Below are 24,067 nucleotides of genomic sequence, written 5' to 3'. Positions count from 1 at the left end.
ACCAGACTGGTCAATGTTGACCGGTGACCGGTGAAGTCCCCGGACCGGTGTCATCACCGGGCAAGGACCGATGCATGGCATCTCCTGATGCCATGTGGTCGAGGTCGTGTGGGGAAAAGTCCCGGCTAGCCGAACTTTCCCGACTTTGACCTGAGCCACCCATGTTGCGTTTCCGGCTCTTGAATGGTCTTCGCTTGGTGGCCCAGGTTTCTTCTGACAAATTCACACAGAAAGGGCAGCAGTTGTCCTGGTTGCACCCGGCACATGAAAGGCAGCTGTCATGGTTATCCCAAGCTGCTCTAATGTGGCCACACGAACCACGTGTTTGAGGCATTTGCCTTAAACAAACAAACAAAATCACAAAACAATACAGAAATAATCGGATAATAACGGAGAATATTTTAAAACACAATTCAAAACTTCTCTAGTTCTGTAAAACAGAAAAATCCAGCGAAACAGAGCAACATTTAAGTAAACAACAAAAATGTCAGCCTAGTATATCGCATGTGGAATAAGAGTGATGGATTCTGGGTAATATCCCGATTTTGGTTGCACTGCACTATGTGACCGTTCCGACCTATACAGGTTTATGACAAGTGTGGGATTCGGACAGAAAGCTTCCGGATAAAATACGATCCTTCTGAGTAAGTAGCTATCTAGATAGCAGGTAACGTATTTAAGCTATAAAAATAACTGACTGACGTTGATGTCAAGTGTTTAAGATGCGTTTTCACTTGTAATAATCACTTAAATCTATCTAGCCTTTAACACCATTTCATCTCTTTTAAGCTCTAGTGATTATATAATAAGTGTATGAACATAAATAATATTGATAGTCCCTTTCACTTAGCATTAAAACCAACAGCACATACTGTTAATAGACTTTAATTTCAACTTTGAATGCTCAGTTTGTGAATCAGAGTAAGACACAACATATGCTAACATTGGAAATCTCTAATAACAATTTGATTCTCCTTTCTTTCCAGCTGATTCTATGCAGAAGCCCTGTGGTGTAATTGTGTATTGGTAGATATTGGCCCTTCTCACATTTCTACTGATCAATATTAAAACAGGATTAAGATCATTTCCTTCAATATCTGATTCAATACATTTTCTGATCATTCACAGAACTACTTTAGTTCATAAGTTGTGCAGACAGCTCTGTAAAGAAGAGGAATAAGATGAATCTATTTCTTTGCCATAGATTGCTTACCTGTGTAATGGGGTGCGGCCAGTTTCAAGGACAAGTGATTGATTGTGACAACTATTGCAATGGGCTACAACCTGATGGCAAATACCAAATATGTTAGCTTTGAGCTTTAAGAAAAGTTTGTTGAGGGTAACAATGAATTTTCACTCAATATTAAAAATTCCCACACATACACCCCGGCATGGCTAATTTTGAAACCATAAGCGTGATTTAAACAAACCTAGGTAGAGGCCCACAATACTATGCTACAATGCTAGATGCCAAAGTCAACACCACTGGGCCTCATGTTTTCAAAGGCTTGTATCCCCTGACCATTGCAGCTTCAAAGATATTTATTTTATATAAGTATTTTTAAATAATGTGACTTCTGGGGCATTGAGAGGTTCTACTCAAGGTGCATGATTGGAACAAACTAGAGGACCCATATTGAAAACACACACAAAATAATGAACCACTAACGCTTGCTGTTTCAGAAAAGAAGATTTGCAAAGTTCTTTATTAAACAAGAGGGCCAAGATGGCCCTAGTTTGCTCACCTGAGAGGAGTTGGTTCATTCATTCTTTACCAAATGTCAAACTTGACCTAGATATTGTCCAGACAAACATCCTGGTCAAGTTTCATCATTATTTCATCTGCGAGTCATGATCAATGTACCTACGAAGTTTCATGATCCTAGGCGTAAGCAATCTTGAGTTATCATCCGGAAACCATTTTTCTAAGTTGAGTCAACGTGACCTTGACAGCCATTGTGTGAATACGTTTTTTGGCACTGTGACCTTGACCTTTGATCTAGCGTCCTGATAATCAATAGGGGTCATCTGCCAGTCATGATCAATATACCTATGAAGTTTCATGAACCTAGGCATAAGCGTACTTGAGTTATCATCCAGAAACCATTTTACTATTTCGGGTCACCGTGACCTTGACCTTTGACCTGAAAATTAATAGGGGTCATCTGCGAGTCATGATCAATCTACCTATCAAGTTTCATGATCCTAGGCATAAGCATTCTTGAGTTATCATCCGTAAACCATTTTTCTATTTCGGGTCACCGTGACCTTGACCTTTGACCTAGTGACCTCAATATCAATAGGGGTCATCTGCGAGTCATAATCAATGTACCTATTAAGTTTCATGATCCTAGGATTAAGCATTCTTGAGTTATCATCCGGAAACCATTTTACTATTTCGGGTCACCGTGACCTTGACCTTTGACCTAGTGACCTGAAAATCAATAGGGGTCATCTGCGAGTCATGATCAATCTACCTATCAAGTTTCATGATCCTAGGCATAAGCGTTCTTGAATTATCATCCGGAAACCATTTTACTATTTCGGGTCACAGTGACCTTGACCTTTGACCTAGTGCCCTCAAAATCAATAGGGATCATCTGCGAGTCATGATCAATGTACCTATGAAGTTTCATGATCCTAGGCCTAAGCGTTCTTGAGTTATCATCCGGAAACCACCTAGTGGACGGACCGACAGACCGACATGTGCAAAGCAATATACCCCCTCTTCTTCGAAGGGGGCATAAAAAAAGTACGAAGTAGTACGGAGTTTAAGCAATATGTGTTCTCTTCAACTGGAGGTGAAAATATTGGTAAACAAAAGTTTAATAGAAATCGGATGGCTCGAATTCTGAATGGCTCAAACTTTTGTTGCCAGTCCCAGAACCATCGGGTTTCGACGGTATGTATTACACACGGATATAACACGTAATGCAATAAGATAGTACATAAATAGTGTGTTATAAAATTGCCAACCTATGCTAATACATACATATACATGCATGAATGTCCTGACAAGTAATATCGCATGCCGTATATATCTCCATCGCGATCTTTGGACTCCAGGAGCCGTGATATAATGGAGTTGAAGAGTAGAGGACTACTTGACCATGTTTCACACAAAATATTCAAGCCCTGACCCTGGAGGTTTAAGATTTTGTAAACAATTGCAAGTCTGCCAACATAGATGTGCCTTTCATATCACCTGATTGATAACTATGTATATGCATTCTTACCCATTAACGATACCACATAACTGCAGTATTTTTCTTGTTATTAAAACATGATAATGAAGCTCAACTTTACAACATATTATCAGCTCCTTCAGCTATTTTTAGACACAATCAGCTATTTACAGATGAGCTATTGTAACCATTGTTATCTCAAGATTACATATCTGAGTTTATATTATAGCGACCCAATGACACACTCTAGTCAAGGTTATTTTGAACATTTACAAATTATTGGATTTAATAGTTAGTAACTCAATCTTTTAATGAAAATCTCAACTTCAAATACTGACCAATAAAGATGCATTTTACATTTAAACTCTGATATGTCTGTTTTGTATTTTAAATTAAATACATAACTAGTCAGTACTGTTCATATTGATACTACAGGTAATAACATGCTTATAATCTATATATATATATATTTCCTTCCAAATTAAATGCAAAAATGTTACAATTTATAACTAGCTTTGCTGCATTTTTTTCACAGCACTCTTAGAAACTACATGTATTCCACAAAGGTTTGGAACAAATACAAATTATTGTACAATACATGTATCCCGGAAAAAACTACTTTTTGGACAAACCCACTAATCTGTTGGTACAAATAAAGCTGACCCATTTATAATCCTTTCAAAATCACACACTGTATCAACCAATAAAGTAAGCTGTAAGCTATCATTAGTTGATATAATGAACCAGCGTTGTTTGTACCAGGGTGATTAGTGGGTTTTTCTAAACTCGTGCTTTTCCGGGATAAGTCTATTACAATGATTTTAAAAGATACAGAGTGAAATCAATTAACAGTGTTACTTTTTTGTTACAATTTGGGGCCGTCATATGGACCAATTTCCAAGAGAAAAAGGTATATATTTTTTCCCAAATGTGATATAAAAATTCCCAATTTAAGGTTTCAAAAAGAATAAATTAAATTTTAAAATGTTTGTTTTTTTTGTTATACAATATTTGAAACAATTGTGGATGGTCAAGTGAAAGTATCCTTTTATATTACATGTATCTTTATTATTGCAAAAATCTTACATCTGTTAACAATTGATTAACTTTCAAAAACATTTGGGCAGAATCAAAGTCAATCTTTTCTGCAACACTTTTCTAGATGCAAACACAGAGAGGGTAATACTCGATAGTCAATATGGCGACATTCATGCTGAGGCAGGTATTTTTGGCTGTTTTATACCCTTTATTACTTGTATTAATTTTTTAATGCTGCTCACTTTCCAGCCATTTCAAAAAGTAAGTTACTTGCGTTTATTTACAGTACAGGCACCATGTACTTAAACAAAAACGCCTGTCCGCGGTGTTCACTTTTCCCGATGGGTGACATTTTGCGGGAGGCAGACACGCTACTGACCGCGGTGTTCGACGAACACCCGAAAAAGCCGCGATTTCACGCTATCGTTAATGGGAACACCCATGATCACCGCGATGCTGCGCAGCCACCGTAAACACCTGTCTGCGAGAGTCATTCACGCGTTTTAAATGTAAATGTACAAAAGAAAATCATATACTACATGTAGATATTAAATGTATGTGCGCATGTATGTGTACTTAAATTCGGACAGTACGTAAAGTCGGAAACGTAAATAAAGCGTTTAGATGATCAATTCTATTGACTCTTTTGGTGTTAATCAATGCGATTGCCCTTTTTAACAACAAATACCGAGTTTCAAAGAAATCAAGAGAGTATTAAATCATTTATGTACTTGTGTCAAACTTTAAGTACTGTCCGAATTTACGTATTGCACCCGTATGTTACGACACTTGTATGCAGTCCGTATACAATACAATAATTGTTTCAATAATGAAGGAACTGATACAGAGTAACGATAACAATACAGCGTGCTCAAATTATATTTTATTAAGAGGAAATGTCAATGCCAAATAATTGGCGAGATACCCCGGTACTTTAGTTGAAATTCAAAACTAAACTTTTAATGGAAATTAAATGATCTTAATGTTGTACTCACTACGAAATTTTTGTTTACAAATAAATACACCTACACCAATTTTCGCGCCCTTTTTATCTGGATAAAGAAATTCATTTATTTCATGTAGAATTTGTAACCTAAAATAGCTGTACACGACGCGTGCAAACCGTGTCAGGTGATTTACGCATGTTGCAATACAACGGTCCTGATTGGGAGCTTATTTCATCATATCTTTAAATAGAATCATATGCCGAAATTCATTTGACACTTTCGAAAATTTAAACGTTTGTGTTTATGACTCTTATCGTCTATACTACCCACCCATAATTTGGTTTTAAAAATATAAATCAGGCATATATGGGATTATCAAGTAATGGATACAGATAGGAAAAGTTGCATGTATGCTATTGAGACAGTTGACACGTATGTATCGGGGAATCCAGAGACTCGGGATAATACGATTGCTACAATCAGTTATGAGTTCTCCATGGCTTTAAACTGTTAATTGAATAATCAAACACTCAATTAACACTCCTCCAGGTTTGGTATCCTACAGCTAGGTGCGAACGTGGTTTTCTTTTATACGCTGCGTTTAAAAAGACAGAAAACACTGGCATGGGCATGGGTGTGAAATGCATTATTCATTATCACTTTTAGATGAAAGAGATCAATACAATACGGTTATGTTCAATTATTTCATTTTAAGCAAACACGATGAACATCGCGGTAGATATTATGGGTCCGCGGTGATTCAGCCCCCGCGTCATTTGATCTGAACACCCATCGCGGGGTTCATATTGGTAAGCGAACACAGTGAGATGAACACCGCGGCGAGTGGTGTTTGTTTAAGTACACGGTGCCTTTACTGTAGTATTAATATTGGCTCTATATCTTGACTTAAATCGCTGTGAAATTTCTTAGTGGGATGACCTAATGACCGCTCCACTAAGAAAATTTGCGGGGAGTAAAGTCAAGATATACAGCCAATTTTAATACGAAATAAATGCTTACAACATTTTAACTGATATGGCTGGACAGTTAATGTCATTTAAAAATTAAACAAAAATAATAAAGGGTACAAAACAGTAAAAAACTGTCTCAGCATGGTAGTCGCCATCTTGACTATCATGTGATTACCCCATCTGAACATTTGATTGGTAGATAAGGTTTAAGCACATCAAACCAGTGAGAGCACTGCCCCTGTCAACTTAACACACTTATTGGTACACAAGTACTTACTATTGGGCACAATCTATTAACTGGTATTCATTGGATCGTTCAAAACAGCTTTGGACTCCCTTGTCTTTCCAGAGAATTTCTGTGTGTTCATAGAACTCCTGCAACAGAACAACAATTGTAAAATTTCAAAAGAAAGTGGTGAAATTTCGGAACACACTGGTGAATTTGTCAGAACAACTGATGGCATTTCAGAAGAAACTGTTAAAATTTCTGAAAACACACATGAATTTCCACATGACAACTGCAGAAGACACAGGTGAATTTAGAGAAAACATTGCTCAAATTTCTGATGATAACTGGTGAATATTCATAAGACAATGGGGAATCTTTTGAAGACATTGATGAAATTTCAGAACACACTAGTAAATTTTAATATAGACAGATGCAATACATGTTTACAGATGTTACCTTAACCCTTAACTAACAGGGTTTATATCACTTTATTTGCTTGTTGGATTGTGCGCAAATTTTCAACAGTATTACAGTTACATTACTGTGGTTGATTAAACGAGTCACTCTTTAATGGCTAAGCTAGTTTACCAGAACCAGTGTTCTCCATAACAAAAGCCAGCTTTACTAATTGAGTAGCTGGCGATTAAACGCAGCTTGCAGCACGCTCTAGCCGCAAAGCAGCAAGCGGGGTAAGTGTGGAAAGGGTTACCCACCTGTAAGGTGATTGCGGCCTCCGTTAAGAAAAATTTAAAATTGACGTGAAATGGTGCAATTTGGCGCATTCTGGGGAGTTTTTTTCGATTAATTAAGCGTTTTTAATAGCAAATAAAATATTTATTGAAATCTCTCAAACTTAAAAAAAAATACATTTCAATTGCAACGGTTTAAAAATTTTGAATCAGAGCCTACATGTTGTAGCTGTAGCTCAATGGCTGGTGGGCAAGCTGTTATTTGCTCTCATCAGATTGCAGGGCTTGCTGCACTTGGACAAGCGCTTGGTGGGCAAGCTGATATTTGTCCTCTTCAGATTGCCGGGCTTGCTGTACTTGGACAAGGGATTGGTGGGAAAGCTGATATTCGCCATCTTCAGATTGCGAGGCTTCCTGCACTTGGACAGGGGCTAGGTGGGCAAGCTGATATTCGTACTCATCAGATTGCAGGGCTTGCTGCATTTGGACAAGGGCTAGGTGGGCAAGCTGATATCTGTCCTCTTTAGATTGCAGGGCTTGCAGCACTTGGACAAGAGCTAGGTGGGCAAGCTGATATCCGTCCTCTTTAGATTGCCGGGCTTGCTGTACTTGGTTAAGGGCTAGGTGGGCAAGCTGATATCCGTCCTCTTTAGATTGCAGGGCTTGCAGCACTTGGACAAGAGCTAGGTGGGCAAGCTGATATCCGTCCTCTTTAGATTGCCGGGCTTGCTGTACTTGGTTAAGGGCTAGGTGTGCAAGCTGATATCCGTCCTCTTTAGATTGCCGGGCTTGCTGTACTTGGTTAAGGGCTAGGTGGGCAAGCTGATATCCGTCCTCTTTAGATTGCCGGGCTTGCTGTACTTGGTTAAGGGCTAGGTGGGCAAGCTGATATCCGTCCTCTTTAGATTGCAGGGCTTGCTGTACTTGGACAAGAGCTAGGTGGGCAAGCTGATATTCGTACTCATCAGATTGCAGGGCTTGCTGCATTTGGACAAGGGCTAGGTGGGCAAGCTGATATCTGTCCTCTTTAGATTGCAGGGCTTGCAGCACTTGGACAAGAGCTAGGTGGGCAAGCTGATATGCGTCCTCTTTAGATTGCCGGGCTTGCTGTACTTGGTTAAGGGCTAGGTGGGCAAGCTGATATCCGTTCTCTTTAGATTGCCAGGCTTGCTGTACTTGGACAAGGGATTGGTGGGCAAGCTGATAATCGCCCTCTTCAAATTGCGAGGCTTGCTGCACTTGGACAAGGGATTGGTGGGCAAGCTGATATCCGTCCTCTTTAGATTGCAGGGCTTGCTGCACTTGGACAAGGGCTAGGTAGGCAAGCTGATATCCGTCCTCTTTAGATTGCAGGGCTTGCTGCACTTGGACAAGAGCTAGGTGGGCAAGCTGATATCCGTCCTCTTTAGATTGCCGGGCTTGCTGTACTTGGACAAGGGCTAGGTGGGCAAGCTGATATTCGTCCTCTTCAGATTGCAGGGCTTGCTGCACTTAGACAAGAGCTGGGAGGGCAAGCTGATATTTGTCCTCTTCAGATTGCAGGGCTTGCTGCACTTAGACAAGGGCTTGGTAGGCAAGCTGATTTGTCCTCTTCAGATTGCAGGGCTTGCTGCACTTGGACAAGAGCAAGGTGGGCAAACTGATATTTATCCTCTTTAGATTGCAGGGCTTGCTGCACTTGGACAAGGGCTAGGTGGGCAAACTGATATTCGTCCTCTTTAGATTGCAGGGCTTATTGCACTTGGACAAGGGCTTGGTGGGCAAGCTGATATTAGTCCACTTCAGATTGCAGGGCTTGCTGCACTTGGACAAGGTCTAGGTGGGCAAGCTGATATCCGTCCTCTTCAGAGTGCGAGGCTTGCTGCACTTCGACAAGAGCTAGGTTGGCAAGCAGATATTAGTCCTCTTTAGATTGCAGGGCTTGCTGCACTTGGACAAGGGCTAGGTGAGCAAGCTGATATCTGTCCTCTTCAGAGTGCGAGGCTTGCTGCACTTGGACAAGGGCTAGGTGGGCAAGCTGATATCCGTCCTCTTCAGAGTGCGAGGCTTGCTGCACTTGGACAAGGGCTAGGTAGGCAAACTGATATTCGTCCTCTTTAGATTTCGGGGCTTGCTGCGCTTGAACAAGGGCTTGGTGGGCAAGCTGATATTAGTCCTCTTCAGATTGCAGGGCTTGCAGCACTTGGACATGGCTGGTAAGGTCTTTCTGCAGCTGTTGCAGCTCCTCCTCTTCCAGGGATTTTACCAGTGGTGGCATCTCTTAGAACATAAGGAACCCATGGTTGACTTTTGAACAAAGACCTGTTAAATTATTCATGGCTTATGCATGTGATATATGAAACATGTCCAACACACGTACTTGGACAAGAGCTAAATCCAAAATTCTTTACATTTATAAGATTTTGTACTGGTAAAAACAACACAATTCCACAGATCATTGCAGCCCATGTTGCATCCATTAAAAAATGTAGAGGAGCATCGTCTACAGTCTACTGGTTATATGCAAGGTGCTGAGTTATAAATGACTTCTGCACATGAAATAATAAGTTTCTATCGTTTATTTTGGGTCTATCAACAGATTGTTCATTCTGACTTGAATTGGCCTACAAAAATCGGCTATGGTTCTTTGACTGGAGTCTTCTGGGCTCTGTTTCAGTCCATTTTTTCCTTGACCTTGACCTTTGACCTAATGACCTGAAAATCAATAGGGGTCATCTGCGAGTCATGATCAATGTACCTATGAAATTTCATGATCCTAGGCATAAGCGTTCTTGAGTTATCATCCAGAAACCATTTGACTATTTAAGGTCACCGTGACCTTGACCTCAGACCTAGTGACCTGAAAATCATTAGGGGTCATCTGCGAGTCATGATCAATGTACCTATGAAGTTTCATGATCCTAGGCATAAGCGTTCTTGAGTTATCCAGAAACCATTTTACTATTTCGGGTCACCGTGACCATGACCTTTGACCTAGTGACCTCAAAATCAATAGGGGTCATCTGCGAGTCATGATCAATGTACCTATGAAGTTTCATGATCCTTGGCCTCAGCGTTCTTGAGTTATCATCCGGAAACCATCTGGTGGACGGACGGACATACGGACATACAGACGGACCGACATGTACAAAACAATATACCCCCTCTTCTTCAAATAGGGGGCATAAAAATCAGACCAGTCCCCACACAAAGTATTTTTAATAACAGGTATTTTATTGCTTAACTTCGTCAATACTTTTTTGCAGTATTAGTTTGAATAAATATCAAAGATCAAACCCCCAATTCACCTTCATTATACTCGCAAACTTACTGAGATTTAAGTACACCTATAAATAGCCTATGTTATCAATGGCAAGCAGGCACATATTACAACCTAAATTATCACAAGCCAAGAATAAATTGGAGGTGGGGGTGGAAGTTTTCAAGAGATAATAAATCCCCTTGTTTGATTAACTTATCTTTACAAAGGCAGTTACAAGGCAGGTTCTTTTAATATACACTGGTTGAAGATTTTCACATTTCTTCAATCATATTCTCGAGGCTCTGAGGAAAAAACAGTAGTAGCCAAATTTCAGCGTTACTATGACGTCCCACCAGAGGGCCAGATAAGATACGTATTAGCGTAAAATACGCATGAGAAAAAGAAAATACGCATGACTTAAAATTTTGTTGCCACCGGTAAAAACGTTGTGACATCACCATCTATGTATAGAATGTGGTTCCCGACCTAATTTGTGTGTATAGAATGTGGTTCCCAACCTAATTTACTCCTCAATCAGAAGGGCATCATTTCATTTTGGCCCACGATCAAGGCCGATGTTGACACAACCCGCTCCTCGCCGCATTGTTGAGAAACGCTATATACGCTTACGGTAAAAACATTTGACATCACATTCGATGACACCGAAACGCCCAACATCAAGCATATAATTTTTGCTATCAGTTCATCTCTTGTGTGGCACTAGTATGAAAAACCCTTTTTACTTCAAGCACTTTTTAAATGGCAGCCAAAATACACATATAATAAACAAGTTTTGTTGGCCAAGCTTAGAAGATTTTGATCGTGGCTGAACAGTGTGTGCTAAACAGTGGCTTGGCAAATCAAGACGGAAAAAGAGATTAATGGCTGCTCATAAGTCAAGGGCAAATAAAACAGAAAAACTGTTAAATAAAACAAAAGGGATTGCTTTATTGTGTACAAGACTGCTTGTTATAGCGAGTTAACACTACATGTACAATTTATTATAAATTCTGATCCTTTGAACATAAATACTCCATAAAATTATCGGATTTTGATTTTTACTCATCAATTAAAAAGTTCATGAGTGAAATACCCCTCGGCTGAAAAAATTATCTGGAGATCTGCGTCCCACATCATAAACTAATTTGCACTAAACAGTACAGGCACTTAAACAAACGCCACTCGCCGCGGTGTTCATCTCACTGTGTTCGCTTACCAATATGAACCCCCCGATGGGTGTTCAGATCAAATGTCGCGGGGACTGTCTGCCATAAGGCATCCTGTTTGCTTAAAATAAAATAATTGAACATAACCGTATTGTATTGATCTCTTTCATTTAAAAGTGATAATGAATAATGTATTTCACACCAATGCCCATGACAGTGTTTTTTGTCTTTTTAAACGCCGCGTATAAAAGAAAACCGCGTTCGCACCTAGCTGTAGGATACCGAACCTGGAGGAGTGTTAATTGATTGTTTGATTATTCATTTAACATTTTGAAGCCATGGAGAACTCATAACTCATTGTAGTAATCGTATTATCCAGAGTCTCCGGATTCCCCGATACATACGTGTCAACTGTCTCAATTGCATTCATGTACATGCAACTTTTCCTATCTGTATCCATTACTCGATATCCCATATATGCCTGATTTATATTTTTAAAACCAAATTATGGGTGGGTAGTATAGACGATAAGAGTCATAAACACAAATGTTTGAAATTTTCAAAAGTGTCAAATGAATTTCGGCATATGATTCTATTTAAATATATGATGAAATAAGCTTCCAATCAGGACCGTTGAAGTGCATCATGCGTAAATCACCTGACACGGTTTGCACGCGTCGTGTACAGCTATTTTAGGTTACAAATTCTACATGAAATAAATGAATTTCTTTGTCCAGATAAAAAGCGCGCGAAAATTGGCGTGGGTGTATTTATTTGTAAATAATTTTTTTGTAGCAAGTACAACATTGTGATCATTTAATTTCCATTAAAAGTTTTGTTGTGAATTTCAACTAAAGAACCGGGGTATTTCGCAAATTATTTGACATTGACATTTCCTCTTAAAAAAATATAATTTAAACATGCTGTATCGTAACTGTTACGCTGTATCAGTTCCTTCATTATTGAAACAATTATTGTATTGTATATTAGGACTGCACACAAGTGTCGTAACATACGGATGCAATACGTAAATTCGGACAGTACTTAAAGTCGGACACAAGTAAATAAAAGATTTAATACTCTCTTGATTTCTTTGAAACTCTGTATTTGTTGTTAAAAAGGTTGCATTGATTAACACCATAAGAGTCAATAGTATTGATCATTTAAAGGCTTTATTTACGTTTCCGACTTTACGTACTGTCCGAATTTAAGTACGCATACATGTGCACATGCATGTAATATCTACATGTAGTATATGATTTTCTTTTGTACATTTACATTTAAAACGCGTGAATGACTCTCGCAGACAGGTGTTTACGGTGGCTGCGCAGCATCGCGGTGATCACTGGTGTTCCCGTTAACGATAGAGTGAAATCGCGGCGATTTCGAGTGTTCGCCAAACATCGCGGTCAGTAGCGTGTCCGCCCTCCGCAAAATGTCACCCATCGGGAAAAGTGAACAACGCGGACAGGCATTTTTGTTTAAATACACGGTGCCTGTACTGTATATGAATGTACCTGTCGCTTTGTGTATGATACTTACAAAAAATTAACAACAGCATATAATTTGCTCATTTTAAAATACTGCATGTACTTAGTTCAATGTTTTATGATTCCGTTACAATACATGGTCTGTTGCAACACGCACGCTTTCCATGTGTGGAACTTGACAGACAACAGAAACAATTTCGCGAACCTATTTTACATGATATACATGTATAGTTAATGGTGCAGCAGCAAATAATATCACGCCGTTGTAAAAAAACTGTTGTAAATCATTCTATTATTCGACATTATGAATATACATGTACAAGAATTAAATTGCTATGGCACAAAATTCTTAATAAATATTGTTTGCACAACTTACTTGTCATATGTAATTAATTGTTCACGATTTGCATTTCACTTTTCATAAGTAAGAATTGTTAACAGTTTGTTTACACTAATTGTTCACAGTAAAAAAGGTGTGATGATTATGCCCGATATCGTCTTTAATGTACTGTTTTAATAACTTTTGTTCATTAAGTAAATGGAAAAACTGTGACTCCTTATAAATCAATTTCTGGTAAATGCTTACTTCATGACCAATGTCAACAAGAAACTGTCGGAGACAGGTGATGCTCCCCAAAAGTTTTTTTTGTCACAATATTGCACTATATATTCAGATAAAAGGAAATGTCTTGAGGGCACAGTAGTAAGGGGGACAAGAATTTTTTTATAGAAAATTTCAAAGGGCCATAACTCTGGGAAAAATCATCCGACCAGAACCCGCTGATAATATGCACATCTCCTCTTGGTAGTGAAGCTTCCCATAAAGTTTCATTGAATTCCGGTCATTAGTTGCTGAGAAATAGCCCGGACAAGAATTGCACTATATGTACAGTTAATGGAAAATTTCAAAGGGCAATAACTCTGTGAAAAATCATCCGACCAGAACCCGCTGATAATATGCACATCTCCTCTTGGTAGTGAAGCTTCCCATAAAGTTTCATTGAATTTAGGTCATTAGTTGCTGAGAAAAAGCCCGGACAATAATTGCATTATATGTACAGTTAATGGAAAATTTCAAAGGGCCATAACTCTGTGAAAAATCATCCGACTAAAACCCGCTGATAATATGCACATCTCCTCTTGGTAGTGAAGCTTCCCATAAAGTTTCATTAAATTGCGGTCATTAGCTGCTGAGACATAGCCCGGACAAAAATTGTGCACGGACGGACGCACACACACACGCAGGGACAGACGAAGCGGCTACTATATGCTTATAAAAAATTATAGTTGCCAGTTAACCCCCCCCCCCCCCCCCTTCATAGGCTTTCTCATACCTGATTGGACAGTGAACATCACAGTTTGGCGTCTTGAAAGTTACCGGCTAATTTCTTGTAAAGCATCTTTGTCATACATAACCGTTTAATGTGGCTTTACTGACTTTAATATTTGATCTTATCTGTGGATAAGCTATTACCCTATGTGAAATTTATGGCAATTCTCCGCAGAAGTAGGTACCGAGTGCTCCTTAAAAATACGGAATATTGATACATTAAGAGAAACTGATTTTTTTTTTACATTTTCAAGTTAAATCGCCAGCTGAAATATTGAAACCATTTTGGTGGTTGGAAATGCTAACATAGTATATTAGTAACAGAGGTGGGTTGATTGTAACTCTGTTACATCTGCTAAACATAAGTATCAGATACAATAGATCTACATTTTACACATAACATTACACTAACTACAATTAAAATGCCTCCTTTGTTATAATTTACTGAATGACAAAAAACACTATTTGTTTGACTGTTCTCAAGAGCAGTTACAGCAGTTTTGGAAACCTGCGATTGCGAATTGTAGGCAGTCATTTGGGAAAATATTCCATTTGAGATAGGGAACGGGGCCAAAATGGCACTGAATTTCAGCCCCAAATTTGACACAAAAAACCCAACAGACCAAAACTATTATCAGACTCAGCCTAGATATCATTGAAAAAATGTCCTGATCAAGTTTCACAAAGTTTGCAGAATAAAAGTGGCCTCTAGAGTGTTAAACAGACAAATGTGACAAAGGAGGATGAATGACAGATAAAAAGTGAACACAAAAGTTCAACACCAGCATTAGCTCAGAAGGGCTAAAAAGAACAAAAAGATCTCTAAGTTTACCTTCCTAAAATGGATTTAATTCACATAACAGTTAAAATGGTTTTACTTGGAAGAATTTACTATAATGTGGATAAGTCATTCTTTACATATATTCATGCATAAGTCTCTAGTATTTTTAGCACATGGTTTGTTAATAAATTGAACAATGATGACATTTTCTCATGTTCTATCCATGGCATAAAATGTTTTCTATACTACAGAAAAACAAAAAACAGTTTTTACACAATGAAAATATTTAAACTTAAGTTATTTTATGTTTGACAAGCACAAACTTGTAAAACCAAAAATCCTTTATAAAAGGCGAAATATGAATACCTCACAAGTATAAATGCCTTCCCCCATCAAAGGTTCTAATCCAGACATCATGGGAACAATAATATGAGAGATTCTAATTTAAGCTTTTCTATGTACTTTTCCTCTTGATAAACCTTCGCACACAAACGAGAAATGACTCATGTACATGTGTATGTCAGGTAACATAGTTTGCACTAAATCTGCATGTTACAAATATTTCTAGAAAACCAGAACATGAAATGTATCTTTCTTCTGCAATTTGTTTGCTGTCAAGTTTCTAAGACCCCGCATAAAAATAAATGCAATTAAAGCCAATTATGATATATATCTCAGAACTATCCATGGTTTCTTGTATGAGTAGAAGTTAATTTTTCAATGTTCAATCTTGTACCTATGGCCATTATTTTCAAATTTTTCGAATTACCAGCGAATGGAAAAAATGTCAAATTGAAATAAAAACAAAGGCTGTTTGTAAAACATGCATGCCCCCCATATGGGCTGTCCGTTGTAGTGGCAGCCATTGTGTGAATACGTTTTTTTGTCACTGTGACCTTGACCTTTGACCTAGTGACCTGAAAATCAATAGGGGTCATCTGCGAGTCACGATCAATCTACCTATGAAGTGTCATGATCCTAGGCAAAAGCGTTCTTGAGTTATCATCCGAAAATCATTTTACTATTTCGGGTCACCGTGACCTTGACCTTTGACCTTGTGACCTCAAAATCAATAGGGGTCATCTGCGAGTCATGATCAATGTACCTATGAAGTTTCATGATACTAGGCGTAAGCATTCTTAAGTTATCATCCTGAAACTATTTTACTGTTTCGAGTCGCTGTGACCTTGACCTTTGACCTAGTTACCTGAAAATCAATAGGGGTCATCTGCCAGTCATAATCAATGTTCCTATGAAGTTTCATGATCCTAGGCGTAAGCATTCTTGAGTTATCATCCGGAAACCATTTTACTGTTTCTAGTCACTGTGACCTTTGACCTTTGAACTGGTGACCTGAAAATCAATAGGGGTCATCTGCCAGTCATGATCAATGTACCTATGAAGTTTCATGATCCTAGGCTTAAGCATTATTGAGTTATCATCCGGAAACCATTTTACTGTTTTGAGTCACTGTGACCTTGACCTTTGACCTAGTGACCTGAAAATCAATTGGTGTCATCTGCCAGTCATGATCAATGTACCTATGAAGTTTCATGATCCTAGGCGTAAGCATTCTTGAGTCATCATCCGGAAACCATCTGGTGGACGGACCGACCGACCGACGGACCGACATGTGCAAAACAATATACCCCCTCTTCTTCGAAGGGGGGCATAAAAAGTCATGGCTGAGAAAGAAATTTTCAAGCTGTTCTTAATTGTGGCCAAATTTGACCTTTGACCTTTAAGTGTAATTTATTATTATTAACCCATTTATGCCTTGAGTCTAGAAAAAAAAAATGATGCGGCATCTCATCAGGGTCTGTGCTGTTTGCTTACAGGAATTTTTGTAAGAAATATTCTTAATATAGAAATAAATATACTAGACATCATTAATTTTGGAAATAAATTGATCCAATTTAGAAGGATGGGAGAGTCCACTAGGCATAAATGGGTTAAGCAGATGGGTACATGTATTACACACAACACATCAGATGGATGGACTTTAGAAAAACGTCCAGCAAGTGGAGGACATACGAAAAACAGGATTTGAAGGATATATCTGGTCTCAGTATCCATCAATATATGGCAGAATTATGTCTGAGACAATACTTTTTGCTATATGTCGCCTTCTTGGAAGGGGGGGGGATACAAATATTGTAATGATAATCACATCTGTTATATTAACTCCTGAAATGTGACTGTTCTCATTTTACTGTCTTCGACAAGGCAATTTTCAAAATTTGTCAGCATATCAAAACTTTATAATCTCTGGTCTAGTTCTATAACAATTTTATGTCTCTGCAACAATATTGATTAGGTAGGCAAAGTATGACATGGAGTGCTATAAATAAGTATACTGTTTATGGCTAAGCTACACTACGCGACCCGTGATTTTTGCCGCGATTCTCGCATCACCGCAATCGATGCAACGTGACAAATTGCGATGATTCCGAGCGACAAGAAAATTTGGGTGATGTCTCGGCGAGCGTCGCGCGATGTATCTCGCTGATACGCAATCAGCGCGAATCACCGCAAATCTTTGCGAACCGCCGTGGTTCACCTTTTTAAGAGATTTACATTAAGGGTTACACTACATTACATGTACATGTAACATATATGTATACACTTACATTATACATTGCAATAATAAAGCTTTTGCTGTTGTTGTATGCAATGGGCGTATTAGCTAAAATACTCCCGTTCCGACATGAACGTGATGAAGTAATGTCGGAAGCTTTAACGGCTCCAAATTAATATAACAGCGCAGAAGAATGATCATGCAATAATTATTTAACATAACATGTAAACATTATTTAACTAATTGCATTAGCAGAATGTTTATTAAAACTTACAATCAATTATATTCCAGGCCCGAATACACTACCACTGTTCAAATTCCATATTGTTGCAATATACATGTAGCGTGGCACTGTGTAAATTGAAAGTTGCATAGTGTTTCGTCATTAGTCGGTTATAAATACCTTGTTTCTCTACATGGTATTTGATTTCGACGAAACTAATAATTTGGTTATTTACAAGAAATATGATATAAGTTTTCCATTTAAACTTTGATCTTACCGTGTGTGTTTATTGACGTTATTAATTATGTTAATACTTATTTTTGCATTTCATTAAGAATTATAACGTGTAGCCTTTTTGTTAACAGTGTTTAGCAAATTATTCGCGCCTTAAGACACGGAAAATTGTTTAAGTAACACTTTCATTTAAAGGTTAAATGTAATCGGTAGATTACATCTAATTATTTGGACTAAAATATGCTATACTTATTTATTTTCTGCTTCAGGCTCCAATGCGGATAACTCGTGTTACTCGCGTTACTTTCCGAGCGTTGTACATACATGCACAAAGCCGGAAATCGGAAATACATTACTGTTCTATTTTTAAGTACATGTTATTATGACATCGTGGTATATAATTTGTTGTTATTACATCATTGCCTATACATTAAAGCCGTTAAACATTGTGTTTGTTTTGCTGGAAAAAAAAACACAAGTATATCAACGTAGCACTTAGCGTTCGCAGAGTTCAATAAATTTATGATGATGTATAATGTACATGCATTTCTCTGGGTTTTCACGCAAAAAACAAAAAACCCTCAACATTTGATTATTAAGTGTGTACTGTCCAGCAGGTGATAGTGTTTGTTCAAGTGTCTAATTGGCACTCTTTGTACGTGTTCAAACTGTGAAAAGATGTGACAATCACAGAAACAACAGGATGGCGCTGCCAATTAAGTGCGATAATGGATCAAAGGGCATTGACAAAAAATAACAGTTTAGATATATTTTTTGGCTTTTACTCAGATGGTCTCTCACAACAAAAAAACTATACAGGTCAAGGTATTATGTTTTACTTCTATCAGTAACGATACGGATACGGCGTGTTTGATTTGAATTGACTTTAAAAGAAATATCAAATTGTTGGCGATATAACTGTTATAAAAATACCAACGAAACATTTAACCGAAATCAACAGAATTCAATGTTCTATGCGCTACGCAGTTTGTATAAAAAATCAATACTTGCACACTCGTATACCTTGACCTTGTACATTGCCGCATAATTTTCGCGCTCTTTTGTCGGGAAATATACATGATAACTATATTGAAAGCATTTGTAAACGTCGTGTTAACATTAAAACATCAGAAGTGTGTTTCGGATTATAAATTTTTATTCTCATTTGGGAATTTAACGGAACATTTATACTTATGGTATATTGGTTTTGAATTGTATATTAATTTGTTACAACGCTTTACGTGTGAAAAAAATGTTTTGATAATATTATGCATTAATAGCACAATTTCCAGGAGGAAAACGTTTTTACATGAAGGCGTATGACGCAATAAAACGTTTTTTTGTAAGATCGTATTGTATCAATCTAAATTTAAATACGCTCGTCCTATGAAAGCTGTGTCCCACATTATGCGCTGTACTCTTTACACTTCTGAAAAATGGCGTAGTCATATGGTTGTTTTAATGAAATTCTCAAACATATTTACTGACATAAATGTTCAAGATTATTTGTTTGATGTTGGATTATCGGATATTTGTGACGGCGCCCTATTTGTGAACATTAGAAGCATTATGTACATGTATAAAGTTATCGATACGATTCGGTTTCTATGCATGAATTGGCGAGTCATCGTTGTCACTGCGATCACGGCGAATTGCGGCGAATCGCAGCGAATCACCACAACATTGAGGGGATTTAGCGCGAAGATTATCTTGCTCTCGCGCGACGTCGGAGTGACGAGTCACGTGAAATCGCGGTGATTTTCCACCCAAAAAGCAAAATGCCCGCCTTGACTTCGCAAATTAGGCAAAAATCACGGGTCTCGTAGTGTATAATTGATAAATAAAGAGTTTTTAGATTTCTTGTTGTTTTTTTATTGCTGAAACTTGGTAATTTACCTCTGTGACGTTATTCAGTTTACTTAACAACGCCATGTGCAATTTGCCGTAATGACGTTGATCGTATTAACTGAGTAAATGCAGTTTATTTCCATCCTAATGTCAATTTCTCCGTATAACAAAGCGTGGTCAAATGTATAACAAAGTCAGAGATTCATTCCAATCTAGTTTAATTTATATTTAAATTATTCCGTGAATAACTACATAAAACACAAGTTCCTCGGTTTATTAGTCTTTCTTAACATTTCTTTTAATGTCCAATTAAAATAATTTCAATTAAACAGCAAACAAAGAAACACTAAGTGTAAAATCATTTTCCTAGTCTGTCTCTCGTCGTTTCTTTTTAAATACCAAATGTTGCGGAAATACAGTCGGAAATAAACGCACATAAATTATCAGTACATTGTAACCGTATCGTAAGAACATTCAATAGCCGGGAAACAACCCGTCTACTGAGATTTTACTAACGGTCATTTCGGCTAGCTTGTACATAAACGATCTATTAATAGAAAAGATAGACGAAATCGACTCGGGGTTATGAATATTATTGACAACTTCACCGTTTGAAATGGGAAGCGTTTACCTCAATGGTTTGCTGGCCACGCATTATTACGTACTTTCATCTGACAATTTTTGAAACTTAAACAAAGTAACTTTCAATACGAATTTAAGAAATTGGTGTTTAAATTGTATATATTCCATGAAGATAATTTCTACACAATTTAATAATAAAAGTCCTCATATTGCAAATGAAATAACTGATTGTGTGTTTGTTTGGATTACATATATGGAAAAGCTTCTCATTTTCATATATTTCTTGAAAGAAACACACTTTGGAGTGTAATTATTACAAAGTTCTAGACAGGAGCAAACATTTACATTTAATATGCCACCAGATTTTGGGTACTATACAAAATGCACTATATTATGCGAACTCTGAATAAAACATCAAACTTGGAATGGACATCATTTTGGGGATTTTCTTGAGGTGAGTGATAAATCATAGAGATATAGACTCGTTTTATTTCTTCTTTCATTACAGACAATTACCATTTACATTGTTCATTATAGATTATATATTTTGTCAATGTATAATCCTCGAGGACTGCGTGTAACCCGGGTGCTAGGCAGCAGTGAAAGGACATTGTCATGGGTGGTACATGCGCTTTACGCCAATGACGCCAACTGTTATGGTATTGAGCGTTCGGGTGTATTGTTTGTCACACTATAAATACTTATCAACTAGACGCAGTGAAGGCCCGAAATACCGGGTCAAACTTGATTTAATAGTGAGAGTCTCTTAATAGGGAAATATTTAAGTCTATGAAAGTTAGGCACCATTGAAATGTACTTACTGTTGGGTAATCAAAGTCAGGCACCATTGACTCGTTCTGTATGTAGTTCACTCGGAACTGGTTATCCGGATTTTCTAGCATGACTGGTGGATTCAGCACGGACATGGCACCAGTGATGGTCTGTAAATAGAACAGCAGCCTCACTATGGGATGCAATGTCACAATTATAGTCGTAAATGCTTCAACAAAAACCACAGCACTCAGGATCTCAATATTTGTTTGTGCTTGTTTATTTGCTGAAATTATTCACAAAAGTTGACAGCATCAGTTAGAACACTTTTTGTATTAACTCTCACTTATGCTGGCCAAGCTTAATTGATATCAGCCCTTTACCTGTTATTAATGACAAGTGCACTCACATTGTAACAAGGGCTGTTTGTAAAACATGCATGCCCCCCATATGGGCTGTCCGTTGTACTGGCAGCCATTGTGTGAATATGACTTTTGTCACTGTGACCTTGACCTTTGACCTAGTGACCTGAAAATCAATAGGGGTCATCTGCAAGTCACGATCAATGTACCTATGAAGTGTCATGATCCTAGGCAAAAGCGTTCTTGAGTTATCATCCGAAAATCATTTTACCATTTGGGTCACCGTGACCTTGACCTTTGACCTTGTGACCTCAAAATCAATAGGGGTCATCTGCGAGTCATGATCAATCTACCTATGAAGTTTCATGATCCTAGGCATATGCGTTCTTGAGTTATCATCCGAAAATCATTTTACTATTTCGGGTCACCGTGACCTTGACCTTTGACCTAGTGACCAAAAAATTAATAGGGGTCATCTGCGAGTCATGATCAATCTACCTATAAAGTTTCATGATCCTAGGCATATGCGTTCTTGAATTATCATCCAAAAATCATTTTACTATTTCGGGTCACCGTGACCTTGACCTTTGACCTAGTGACCTCAAAATCAATAGGGGTCATCTGCGAGTCATGATCAATCTACCCATGAAGTTTCATGATCCTAGGCGTATGCGTTCTTGAGTTATCATCCGGAAACCATTTTACTATTTCGGGTCACTGTGACCTTGACCTTTGACATAGTGACCTCAAAATCAATACGGGTCATCTTCAAGTCATGATCAATGTATCTATGAAGTTTCATGATCCTAGGCCCAAGCGTTCTTGAGTTATCGTCTGACAACCACCTGGTGGACGGACCGACCGACCTACTGACCGACATGAGCAAAGCAATATACCCCCTCTTCTTCGAAGGGGGGCATAAAAATGCCAGTAACTTGACAACTACACAGGTACATAAGAAAGAATTTCATGACCATTCATCACACAAGTTGTATATATAGCAAGGAACCCTGACAGGTGTCCATGGTGAATCCATATACATGTACTCCTGAAGGGAAGTTAGAGCTCTCTATTTTTATGTAATATTCTTGAATATAAATATATTTATAACAGTTTGGACATAATGCTTGTGACATGAACAATAATACAGAGACAGGTAAATCAACATCCTCTGAAAATTCTTAACACATCCAATATCCAACTTTGTGAAAGTGTGGTCAACTTCCAAGCTCGAACAATTTACAATTCAATGAAAAATTACATCAAATACAAAAAATCTATGCTTACCATTAAAACCCACAAAACAAGCAGTGAGAAAACTTGATTGAAGCCAAAAAATAGCTTTAGGAAGAGAATTGACATACTGTTACAATATTGTAATGCACATGTTTATATCGCATGCAGCACAAAAAGTCATTTAAATACAGTTGAACTCCTCTGATCGTCTGTGTGTATTGATTTTTTAAGCCAATAAGTGAGCAAGCTTTGCTTACAAGTAAACCATGATTCTTGCAACATGACAAAAGTTCTCTGCTTTCCAAAAGTGACATGGCAGATAAAACCAATAGAAATCACAACTAAACCATGCCTGGACGACATGGCAGATAACACCAATAGAAATCACAACTAAACCATGCCTGGACGACATGGCAGATAACACCAATAGAAATTACAACTAAACCATGCCTGGACGACATGGCAGATAACACCAATAGAAATCACAACTAAACCATGCCTGGACGACATGGCAGATAACACCAATAGAAATCACAACTAAACCATGCCTGGACGACATGGCAGATAACACCAATAGAAATCACAACTAAACCATGCCTGGACGACATGGCAGATAACACCAATAGAAATCACAACTAAACCATGCCTGGACGACATGGCAGATAACACCAATAGAAATCACAACTAAACCATGCCTGGACGACATGGCAGATAACACCAATAGAAATCACAACTAAACCATGCCTGGACGACATGGCAGATAACACCAATAGAAATCACAACTAAACCATGCCTGGACGACATGGCAGATAACACCAATAGAAATCACAACTAAACCATGCCTGGACATTTTTTCAAACTAGGAAAATAAGCTATGTTAGCGTTACCAATCGCCGAAATCGCCATTGGCAATTACAATTCCTGGCTGGCGATTAAAAATAAGATTTTCATGAAATTGGCCATTGAAAAAAAAAAGACCCTATGCTTTTCAAGTGCACAATCTAAATGCCTGTTTTCAGGCCGTAAAAATTGCCAGAAACATCGCTAATATTACACAGATAACACCCTTACCGAAAAGGCCCCAGGGGATAATGACACCCGCCTAGGTCGATAATCCACATGGCTAATGTCTTAATTGGTAAACGCTTTACACTGCGACCAGACTT

At 38.0% G+C, this 24,067-nt stretch overlaps 1 protein-coding gene across 1 annotated transcript in view; it reads right to left on the bottom strand.

Annotated features, from left to right (window-relative positions):
* Positions 1 to 10: 10 nt before the first annotated feature.
* LOC127846221 (guanine nucleotide-binding protein G(s) subunit alpha-like) overlaps positions 11 to 24,067 on the bottom strand; it is a 68,114-nt gene continuing 44,057 nt past the window's right edge. The window contains exons 4-6 of the mRNA XM_052377391.1: positions 21,354 to 21,473; positions 6,419 to 6,516; positions 11 to 275 (exon numbers count right to left, since the gene is read on the bottom strand). Of these exons, the coding sequence (XP_052233351.1) occupies positions 11 to 275; positions 6,419 to 6,516; positions 21,354 to 21,473 (483 nt within the window). The remainder of the gene's footprint in view (positions 276 to 6,418; positions 6,517 to 21,353; positions 21,474 to 24,067) is intronic.

The sequence above is a fragment of the Dreissena polymorpha genome, chromosome 9 (genome assembly GCF_020536995.1).
Source record: "Dreissena polymorpha isolate Duluth1 chromosome 9, UMN_Dpol_1.0, whole genome shotgun sequence".
NCBI classification, from domain to species: Eukaryota; Metazoa; Mollusca; class Bivalvia; order Myida; family Dreissenidae; genus Dreissena; species Dreissena polymorpha.
This window is presented reverse-complemented; position numbering and strand designations above follow the sequence as displayed.